The 11,142-nt window shown below is 42.0% G+C and overlaps 1 protein-coding gene across 1 annotated transcript; it reads right to left on the minus strand.

Moving 5' to 3' along the window:
- Positions 1–523: 523 nt before the first annotated feature.
- On the minus strand, positions 524–10,703 carry sox18 (SRY-box transcription factor 18). The gene is made up of 2 exons (XM_050065670.1): positions 9,857–10,703; positions 524–7,170 (listed from the first exon to the last, which is right to left on the minus strand). The coding sequence occupies exons 1-2, from the start codon at positions 10,260–10,262 to the stop codon at positions 5,870–5,872; spliced, it is 1,707 nt and encodes a 568-aa protein (XP_049921627.1). The 5' UTR covers positions 10,263–10,703; the 3' UTR covers positions 524–5,869.
- Positions 10,704–11,142: the final 439 nt, after the last annotated feature.

Here is an 11,142-nt window from a genome sequence, read left to right on the forward strand (position 1 = left end):
TAATTCCTGATCAGGACAGTCCGACAGAAAGTCAAGATAGATTAAAGCGTTCGGACAATGTGTGCCACAAATCCATACATTAAATAACTCACTGCATACTCCACATGTTTTTGTTTTCATCAGACAAAATTGTATGAGATGTTTCTGTTGTGTTGATCTGAAGATGTTTTTGTTTAATCCAGCCGAGCTCTGCGCCCCAGAGACTCACAAACCAAAGTGAAACCTTAGACGTGTTTATTTTGTAACAATATTTCATAAAACAGAACAGATCCACTTACAGCCAACCCACATTTTTCAAATATAAACACAAACAAAACCATTTTCTACAGAAAATATAAAAATGATCCCTGTCAGACAGATTTAGAAGCATCACAGTGACACTTCTGGGAAAATCCTGGTTTTAATTTGTCGTTATATGACTGCTGAGAAAACGGCCTTTGTTTTAATCCCAAAATCTTGGGTGTTTCTTTTTTTTTTCTCCAGATAATTATTACCAAAAGCCCCAGAGTTATTGCACGACTCCAACAAAAAAAAAAAAAAAAAAAAAAAAGGGAAAAACGCCTGTCTCTCTGATGTTCTTTGTGTGTCACAGTAAATTAAAATGGAAACAAGACTCTGTTTGGTGTCAACAGAAAAGAATGTCAAATGCAGATGTAGAAGTATTTTTTTTTTAATACTTTGCTTGAACTGCTGCTTCTCTGCGGCTCCGTCCTCTAGAGGAAATGTTTGGAAAAATCTACTGTTGCTCTGTTTTCAACCAATGGTGGCCACAAGGAACGGTGTGGTAAATATAACTGGTTTCACTGTACAAGATACACGATTTTCTTCTACTGTTTCATGCCCCCAAAAAAGTATTGTCTGTAGGACTAATGCAGAACAGATGCAGGATAAATTCTTGAAGAGTGACTTCTGTTTTTTTTTTTTTTTTGCTCCCACTGTATACATAAATATTACAGAGTAGATGCTACATAAACACATACAGAGAGACCTCGACAGTGGCTACAACTGTTGATTTTTCATTTTCTCAGCACAAAACAAAACCACAGATTTTCATTTTAATTTCCAGCTCAATAACATCGGTGTGGGAGGGAGAGTTTCTGGTTTGCTGGTGTCACTGGTGGAGCGAAGTTTAACAGGAGATCTACAAGAGATCTTTACAATTATAGATTTCCGTACACACACACAGAGCACACAAAAGTCCAGTCACTGCTCCGATGCTTTTGTGTTCAAATCATCTTCAAAGAAATAGTTCAACATTTGGGGAAATACACTTTCTTCCTGATAACGTGGACATCATTATGGTTGTCATGTGTGTGAGATCAATAACGAGCTGGTGTCGGGAGGCGATTAGCTTAACTTCAAAGACAACGAGCAAGAGGACACAGCTCGCCTAATTAACGCCTTTTATAAATTAAAGGGTACAATCAACAGTCTGTGGTTTTACGAAGAGTTACGCAGGAGCAGTAATTGCACAGCACCACTCCCCCGAAAACCACAAATGATTGCTTTAACGTTTCTGCTCGTGTTCAGATTAAAGGGATAGTTTGGATCTGTTAAAGTGGGGTTACATGAGGTACTTATTCACAGGCAGTGTTTTACCTACAGTAGATGGCGGTCAGCAATCCGAACAAACCTTTTTAAAGTCACACAATAACACAAACTCACTGATCAAGGCAGCGGTAGAGCAGTAGCTCCTGTGTTCAGCGATGTTAAATTACTGTTTTTGACTAGCAGCATCAGACACTGACAAAGAAATCTATGCTTTAACGTCGCGTGATATGCAGCCGGTCGCCGTTATAGTTTAACAGCAGCGTCAGGGGGTGACGCCGCAGGACAAGAACGAAAGTTAAGAGCAGGCAGGAGGGGCGGGGGATGGGTCCAGCAAACACTGACTTTCTACAGGCATTCTTCCCCCGTAAGATTATAAAGGCAAACCCTGTTCTTTTTTTCCTAAACCCAACCATGTGCGTTTGCTGTGGAAAGAAAAAACAAAAGTAAATTCTTGGTGTTGTACCAGCGTAGTGCTTTTATTTTGAAAGAGACTGTATGTAAATGTTAAATTTCCTATGAAAACAGAGGTGTATTTTGAAAGAAGACGATGCATGTAACAGGCAGAACTTGAAACAGCGTCCCAGAATGTCAACAACCAACACACCCAGGGTACCTTGCACGTTGTATGTGGACGTGGAAGGTCCATGACCAACCAAACGTCGATATGTGACGAGGTCGGAGTGAGAATGTGTTGGCTTGTTAAATGTACACAGTCTTTTTCAAAGTAAACTTACAGTGTAGGTAAAACTGTTTTTAGGTTAACGTCCTTAAGTTAAGGCAACAAAAGAAAAAAAAATCTTGGTTTGGTTTAAACGAGTGTGGTTGTTATTGACGTAATGTAACAACTGTCATGTGATACGTCACTAGCGTAGCATGCTAAACATACTAGCACACTATGTTAGTATTAAGATACTCGACTGACTTTTGGTTTCACACGGGAAATGAACACCGGGTTTGCTGAAGTTTTCTCTGCTCTTTATGCTACGGTAGTTGTAGAGCAGTGGTTCCCAACTGGTGGGTCGCGGGTCCACTCTGAGCGGAGCCATTAAAACTGGCTCGACAACATTGAAAAACACAAGAATAATTTTGAATATTTTAAACTGTGTGGACATTGAACTAATGACTAAGGAGAAACCTGGACCCCGTGGCTGGACCAGTTGGGAACCACTGTTGTAGAGTATCAGCAAATTCCTCAGCCCGAGATGTCTCATGCTGCCGCTAAAGGATGCTTCTGTGTGTCAGTGTCTGCCGTTAAGGTCCACTGACAAAATGGCGGTATTTGAAAAGTTGAGAGTGAGACGTGATAAACTGACTATGGATAAGTTCCTCATACAACCCCACATCAAAAGATCCAAACTATCCCTTTAAACAACCCAGAGACAACATGTTACTTAGTAGGCTATGTATTAAAAGTTCCAGTTTGTAGACTTTTTCATTTTGAAGACAGCTAGGCTAACTCTTTGCGCCTTATCGCCTCCCAACTCTGCTCCGTATCAAACACACAGACACACGAGTGGTATCAATCTTCTCATCTGACTCTCAGACAAAAAGCAAATCATTTCCTACAAGGTCAAATTATTCCCTTAAGAAAAGACATCAATAAAACAGAATCTATAAAACAACAAAACAAGCACAGTCCTTTCTGTACAAAAACACATTTAAAATTATGGACATTTGAATTTTAATAAGTAGTGTTCCTTCTATACAGCTAAGACATTAAACCCAGTGCAAAGAGAACATTTCATAGTCGCAGTTTCTCCTTCACATATACTGCCAAGAGGCACAGCATCTATATATACAGTAAAAGGCTACATCAAAACAAGGTTTCCAAAAAATCACAAGACTCACTATTATCCTTAAACGTCTCAATGAAATTAAGGACGGAACAATTTGTAATTAGAGTGGTCAAACTTCGGCGTTGGACAGGATGAACTTTAAAGTATAAAATGAAGCTGTTTTATGATCTACCACACAAGACTTGTTCCAGAGGCACTTCATTTGTAGAGCCCAATCTTCTGTTACATGTAGAACAAAATTACACTTCTTAACATGGAAAAAAAGACATTTTGTTTAAACAAGTGATATGTTTGTTATACCAGAGAGGCTTACTGGTTAAAAGAATGATCTTTGATTCATCAACATATCTGTGTTTGCCAGGAAGCAAAGCAACTTAAGACTTGCAGATTTTGGCATAGAGTCTGACGTGAGGCCCTGTCATGGACTGAGACAGAGAGGGAACGGCATGTATCACGGACAGAATAAAAAAACCCTACCCAGCTTGTAAAACATCCGGATAGTTTGTGGGAGACATCAGTGGTCTGTTCTGGGTCGGTGGCCAAGGCTTTCCCGACAACACTGTGAGATATGTGGAGGCTGGATCAAGTCTCTCCCATCCAGTCTCTTTCTTTATGTCCATCTCCCGAGTGTCTCCTTCATTGTCCTCCGTGCTGCCATTTATCAAACGAGATGAATAAATCTAAACCTCGTGAAGTTCAGTGGAGATGAATAGTTGTCTGGTCCTGAGATTAAATGTCAAAAATGAAATTAGACGATCTTGAAATTCAGGTTTGTCATAGTTGTGGATTTTTCTGATGACCAGAGTACACACAGTGCAACTAAAGGAGTCCTTTTGCTTGCATAATCTTCCAATAGCATGTATTGTCACTGGAGAAACAAAAGCCCTGGAACAGGCAGGAGCAGGTACTTCAACTAAGATTAGCACTTGTTGAATTCTACGTCCACCAGAGCAACCTCAGGTCATAAATGTATCCAGATATCGATATAGACTCCTTGTTATTAGCATTATGCTAACACAGATCTAGCACCCTTCATAAGTAAGTTAAAAACACAATGTTAATTTAATATGCTCTCCAGCTGCCTTCTGTTTATCTGTCCATCACACTCAGGCCTATTGCTTTATTCTATTTACCAAGGCAAAATATTACAACCTCTGAGCAGAACAGCACCGTGTCAGGAAGCGTTTTTTCTGTGCTAATCAATTTGGATCAACAGACTTGATAAAGAGCATCAAGCTTGGAGTGATGCAACAGAAATTATCAGGGTTTTTTTTTTCCCTCCTTAAAGGACTACATCGCCCACATTATGACCATTTGTATATCAAGTATTCATCTTGTGTTTCCTTGAATTCGTGAAGGAAGCGTTGTTTTTCCTGCATGCCTCTACGGTGAACGAAGAATCCAAAAAAGGCAAACATTCTTCATGGACAGAAGCAAATGGGGACCACGTTTAACAACAGCAAGTCTCATTCTTCCAGTTGTATGCTCAGTACATCCTAAACACGTGCATTTTATCTAAAACCTATGCAAATTAAAGAACATTTGTCAGTATAAACAGTCTTACACACACTCAGGGTGCGCTTCTTGAAGATTTAAGTATTCTCTGTTGTATCGTTATATCATAAAGGTACGTTGGAGGCACTGAGCATACGACTGGATAAATTAGACTTGAATTATACTGTACGAGTTGTTTGTAAACTGATGTTTTGATATAGTTTTGCTGTTGTTAAATGTGGACCCCATTCACTTCCATTCATGAAGAATGTTTGTCTTTTTTGGATTCTCCATTCACTGTGGAGGCCTGCGAGAAAAAACAAAGTTTTCTTCACAATTTCAGTTTAACACGCAGAGAGCAACTAAAATACAAGTAGTCATTTTGCAGATGAAGTGTGCCTTTAAGTTTGCCAACAACATTAGCGAATGTAATCCTCTATGTTAGCTAAATGACTGACAGTAGCTGGGTTTGAAGTTGCTCAGCAAAAAAACCTTCTGCGAGTGATCTGCCTAGAAAGGTGCCATGAGCTTCATTCCTATGGCCATAAACTACTCATGCTTGCAAGCTGACGTTGGTCTAAACTAGACACACCAGGCGCATGGCACGCAGCTATCAAGGAAAAGCTGGTTCGCTAGCAGCCAACTGTTTCATATAATGTTCAGGAATGAATTAATAATCCAAAACTAAGTCATTAGCATTTGTGTTTTATTTCATTTGATAAAAGTGCTTTCTTTTCCAGTTAAGTTTTTTTTTTTCCAGTTAGCACATTTTTAAAAAATTAAGTTTTGGCTCCTTCAGCTCCAGTAAGAGTTTATTTGAAGAAAACACTCATCTGCGTTTTTCTTTTCAGCATTTAGAAAAACGTATTAATTTTCGAATCTGTGAGGAATTAGCAAGGCATGGCACTGATTAAGAATATGAGCCGAAACTAAACTTCCCAACATACTTCCTCACGTGTATCAAATGAACCAAACCAAACTGTGCAGTATGCAAGGAGGTACATAAGAGAGATGAGATCTGTGAGTATTTATCCAGTGATACAGGCACTGTAATAGACAGCACTGCTGGCATCAGAGAGAGCAGAGATGAGAGGGCTGCTCCCTTCATCACACCCACCAGCACCACTCAAAATGCTACTGACATCCCTGTTAAGAATGCTGCTATTCATGCTGCTACCTACACTACTGCTACTGCGCCCACTAAGGACTTTGGAGCCACCTCCACAGCTCCCACCACGTCCGTAGGCCTCCTCTCGATTCCTTCCAACATTCACATACTGGTCGAACTCATGCCTGTCCACTTCGGACCAGAACTCAGCAGAAGAAGACCCCAGATGGCAGGAGGACTCGGGATTTGAGGGGTCTAAGTGCAAAGGAGGAGGGAAGGTTGACGTGGGGATGGAGGAGGACGAGCAGGAAGAAGGAGAGCTCTCAGGAGGAGGTGAGAGCTGGCCCAGGTGAGACGGCATGTAGTATGCATTTGGAGCACTGTTCCCATACATTTGGCCGAAGTAGCCGACAGGAGCGGTGGGTTGATGCGGCGTTTGGTGGGATTTAATCGGCTCAGGGAGGCTGATGGAGGGCTGGGTGTAGGAGACAGGGGAGGAGGAGTCAGATAAAGGTGGTGGGCACTTAACAGGATTCCTCAAAGCGATGTGGTGACCAGAGGTGTGATTTAACCTGGAGCTCATATTTGACTCAACTCTGGAGCTCCTACCTGGACTCAAACTGGCACCAACACTCATTCCTGAACTCTGACTGTGTGTCGCTGCGCTATTTAAGGAGCTGTGGTGACTGTGGTTGTTGTAATTATGGCTGTAATGCTGGTTATGATGGTGGAGGTGGTGGTGGTAGCCACTCCATCCCCCTATCCCCACCTCCTCTTGCACATGCTGGGGGAAAAACACAGATTCCCCACCTCCATCTTCCAGAACATCCAGAGGGGACATCTCCGGAGTGGGCAGGCCGTAGCTCTCCAGCTCTGAGTGTCCCGGGGCCTGGAGGTCCCTGAAGTGCCCGAGTGGGTGCAGCAGGTGGTGGGAGTGATGGTGATGCGAGGGATGGCCACCGAGCTGTCCGTAAGCAGAACCTCCACTTTCTGCACCCAGTGGGTTGACACCGTGTCCTAATGCAAGGCCTGGTGCCCCGCCCTGGGCTAAGCTGTGGAGCAGAAGCCCCGGCTCGACCCGCTTCAGTTTTTTGGTGGTCTTCTTGCGGCGAGGCCTGTATTTGTAGTTTGGGTGATCCTGGAGGTGCTGGACACGCAGACGCTCTGCTTCCTCCACAAATGGTCGCTTGTCTGTGGCACTAAGGGCCTTCCATGACTGACCTGACAGAGAGAGACAAAATTTAAAAAATGAGAAACATTATTTTCATCTTTATTGGTCACAAGTTAGGATATTCTCAGTAGGTAGACAAGTTTCATCGACGACTATCTAAATCAAAGACATGACCAACATCCTCTTTATTAGACAGCTGCGACTAATGATTTTTTTTTTGTATGATTGACTAATCTGACAATTATTTTAGCTTATGAAATATCATAAAATATTGAAAAATGCTCTTCACTATTCTCTAAAAAAAAAACTAAAAATTAATATCAGAGGAGCTGGAGCCAGTAAAATATAAATATTTTTGTGCAGAAATAATTTAAAAGAGGAATAAATTACCTAAATAAATTGATCAGTTGTTGCTATTGTTGGCATCCACAATATTACACCTTAAATGTATGTATCATTAATGTCAGTGTTACCTTTTAATTTGATTTGATTTTGAGTTATACCATGTTATTGACGGAAAAAAAATTGAAATTTGTTCTGCATCCCAGGACGCCAACTGTTTTGCGTAAATATAAAAATACAAAGCAACATTTAACCAAACAGCAACCGTACTACAAACACCACAAATCACATCAGACATTATGAAAAGTGGTTTCAGAGAAAAAAATCAATCATTCCTGTTATATAAGAGTCCGACTCAGGTTCACTGAGGCTACTTAGGAGCCATACTCTGATTTAATGGGTGAGGAACACGAGCCTGTGGGAATCTGTTGTTAAGCTCCTGCTGTAGTTCCAGGATGCCAGAACATCCTTCTTATCCCCCTGCAAGTGTGTCAGGTCTAATTTAATCAAACAGCGATGATGGAAAAACTTAAACACTTACAAATACAGCAGCATTTACAGCCTGTACGAAGTTTCACACAGGTTTGTGAGAGTTCGTGATGTCATCAAGACTAAAATCCACTCAACTTATGTTGTAGACAAGAGATTTGAGACGCATGCTTCCTCTCAGAAACTTTATGGTGACTCTGAAAGTCTCAGGCTGCGGAGCTCAGCAGACTTTGACTGCACTGAGAAGCTCCAAGTGTGAATATGAGACAGGGTAATATTAAAAAGAGCATGTTGCTGTCTAGAGTAAGAGGAAAAAGAAGCCAGTAAAAATCTGCTTTAATTTGTGTTAACGTGAAGAATTTTAGGATTATGGCACAAGTGTGACTTTAGCGGTTGTCACCTGCTGAGCTGAAAATTGAAAATGATTTAATCTAACTGACTTGTACACATGAGACTCAAATAATAATGCATTAGTCTGCAGCTCCATATTTAGACAAATTAAAATGGCGTTAAAATAGTTAACGACTCAGTTTGCATCAGTCCTGTATCACAGAATCATCGCTGAATTATCAAAGTGCCCCGTCTGACGCAGTTGGCCCCTCTTAGATTTATTTTCAATGAGACCTGTTTGAATAAAGGATTATATATGAGTAAATAAACACGTCACCCAAAATCTTTTCGATCAAATCCACTGTTGAAAGGTGGTCGTTAAAAGTTTGTAGTTTGCTCAGTGGAGGAGAACAGCGGCTGTGGTCATTTTGGATTCATTTTGGTTGCAGCGGATCGACCAAACTATGGAGTTTGAAACATAACAAGCACATGATGGACTGTGGACACGTTTATTTATGCCGGAGGAGCGGTTTGAGAAGTTTCTATGGACATTTTGTACACCTCTCAGTTGACTGTTTGATGCTCAGAAGACCAACTTCATTAATTTAATGTGCACATCTAGGCACGACACATTGTAATTATCTCACTGCAAGATATTTTAGATAAGGTCGTTAACATTTGCTCCTCAGCCAATCGTGATTTATCACAGATGTCAGTTTACTGCTTCAGCCGTTAAGAGTGAAGCTGTTAACACTTAAAGCCCGCTCAAACCTGGCAACTCAGTGAACAGGCTGTTCATGAATTCAACAATTATATAAATATTTCAGCCGTTAAGAGTGAAGCTGTTAACACTTAAAGCCCGCTCAAACCTGGCAACTCAGTGAACAGACTGTTCATGAATTCAACAATTATATAAATATACAGATTTAATAAAATATTCAAACTGTGTGTGTGTATAAAACAGCAAACAAAAACAAGAGTACAAACTGTACGTATAAATATTATGGGACCAAATTAATATCACTTTGTTAAAATGATGCAGTTTGTGAGGGTAATATGCTCATTGTGCAGTCATATAAATATGTATATTTATGTCGGACATACTCTAATATGATGCTCCTCATGGTTTATGTTAGTACTATTAGCACTACTGGGAATACAGTGACTCAGATGGGTGGGGTCTGCGACTCTGAGCTATTAATACTGGTCAGAGGAAAATAATATTATACAAATATTGACTCAAACCTGAGCTTTATAAAACTTTTTTGATACGTTGGTTTGAACTGTTCAGGGCTCTGCTTCACAAAAACGTTAAGACTCAAATGATCTTCTGGGGCAAAGGTCATCCGAGCCTTAAGATGCTTTTGGGAGGTTTGGTTCAGATGTGACAGATTTCACACTTCGGAAAAATTAAAATGAATGCAAAGAAGTAAAATAACCAAGGTCTGGTGATTCTCACAACTCTCCTTAGTGATAAACTTTCTAATTGGATTCACCAGTCTGGTTTACTGGAAAGTTTTGATGCCCTACATACAGTTAGTTTTTTTCCTGATCAGATTTTGTTCCCAGTCTTACCGAGCATCTTGCTGAGCACAGCGTTGTGCAGGTCGGGGTTCTGCACGGCCAGTCGCTTCCTCTCATCTTTAGCCCAGACCATGAAGGCGTTCATGGGCCTGCGGATCCTCTGCTCGCCCCCCACAGCCTTCCCATCGGCCGTGCCCGCCGACACACCTCCAGCCTGGCTCAGGTCTGGACTCTGTCCCCCTGAACTGGGCGTCAGAGAAATCCTCGGCTCTGTCCTCCTCATGCTCCCGCTTCCGAGGCCGTCGGGAGAGCTGCAGTCCCCGGAGAGGTTCTGCTCGAAGCCCATTTCAGAATCAGAAGCAGGGCTCGGGGTCCCGGACGCCCAGGGGCCCCCGAGGGACATTCGGCTGGCATGCAGGAGAGTCTCTCTAGACAAGCTGGGCTCGGTTAAATTCATTCCAGAACCGGGCTTGGATTCAACTTTTAGTCCAAGTGAAATTCTGCAAACGTCTGTTTCACTTTGTTGGGTTGCAAAGTTCTGGAAAAAATTTGTAGCTCAAAATGTTTCAGACGACAAAGAGAAAGATCAAGAGAGGAATCTGATGGATTTGGAGCACAAATCCCAAAGCAAAGCATCGAGATCTGAGAGGAGGGGGAAGACGAGAAAGAAAGAGAAAACAAACAAGATGTGGTGCAGGATATTCCCCCTGAAAATGATCCACAATGACTCTGCCTCTTTCTTTTCTTCACTCTTTTTTTTTCTTTCTCAGAAGACAACAGTTCTTGTTTGGAGTGTGTGGTGCAGCGGTTTGTCCAAAGCTTGATTCCTCTCTGTCACACGGGCCGTCCGACTCTCTGTCTCTCTGTCTGTCTGCCCTGTTTGAAAGTTTTGAAACTTGTGGCCAGATTTAACCGACCCACGCTGAGTATATATACCCCGCCCTGACCAATCACATAAATATATAGCCGGGGATTTAACCAATGAGACGCCAGGCGGGCGCGAGAGGAAGGGACGAGTGTGTGTGTGGGAGACAGAGCAGAGGAGGGAGGGGGGCAGGTCCAAGCATCGCCTCCCCCTCTTTCCTCCTCCGCGACCGCCACCCTTTCCTCCCCCCTGAAGCTTCACACACACACACACACACACACACACACACATACACACACACACACACACACACACACACCCTGTCCGCCTGTACAGGGAGATGTAATCAGAGAGGTTCCATTGTTTCTGCCCAACTGAGAATGGAGCTTCTCACACACACACACACACACACACACACACACACACTCACACGCGAATATACACATTCAAAGCACACACGCATGCAAACTGT

This window comes from Epinephelus moara, chromosome 16 (assembly GCF_006386435.1).
Source record: "Epinephelus moara isolate mb chromosome 16, YSFRI_EMoa_1.0, whole genome shotgun sequence".
Lineage (NCBI taxonomy): Eukaryota > Metazoa > Chordata > Actinopteri > Perciformes > Serranidae > Epinephelus > Epinephelus moara.

Coding starts and splice junctions, on each gene's coding strand:
- sox18 (XM_050065670.1), bottom strand. CDS start 10,262: ATGAATTTAACCGAGCCCAGCTTGTCTAGAGAGACTCTCCTGCATGCC. Junction 7,171..9,856: donor TGTGCTCAGCAAGATGCTCG/GTAAGACTGGGA, acceptor TCTCTCTGTCAG/GTCAGTCATGGAAGGCCCTT.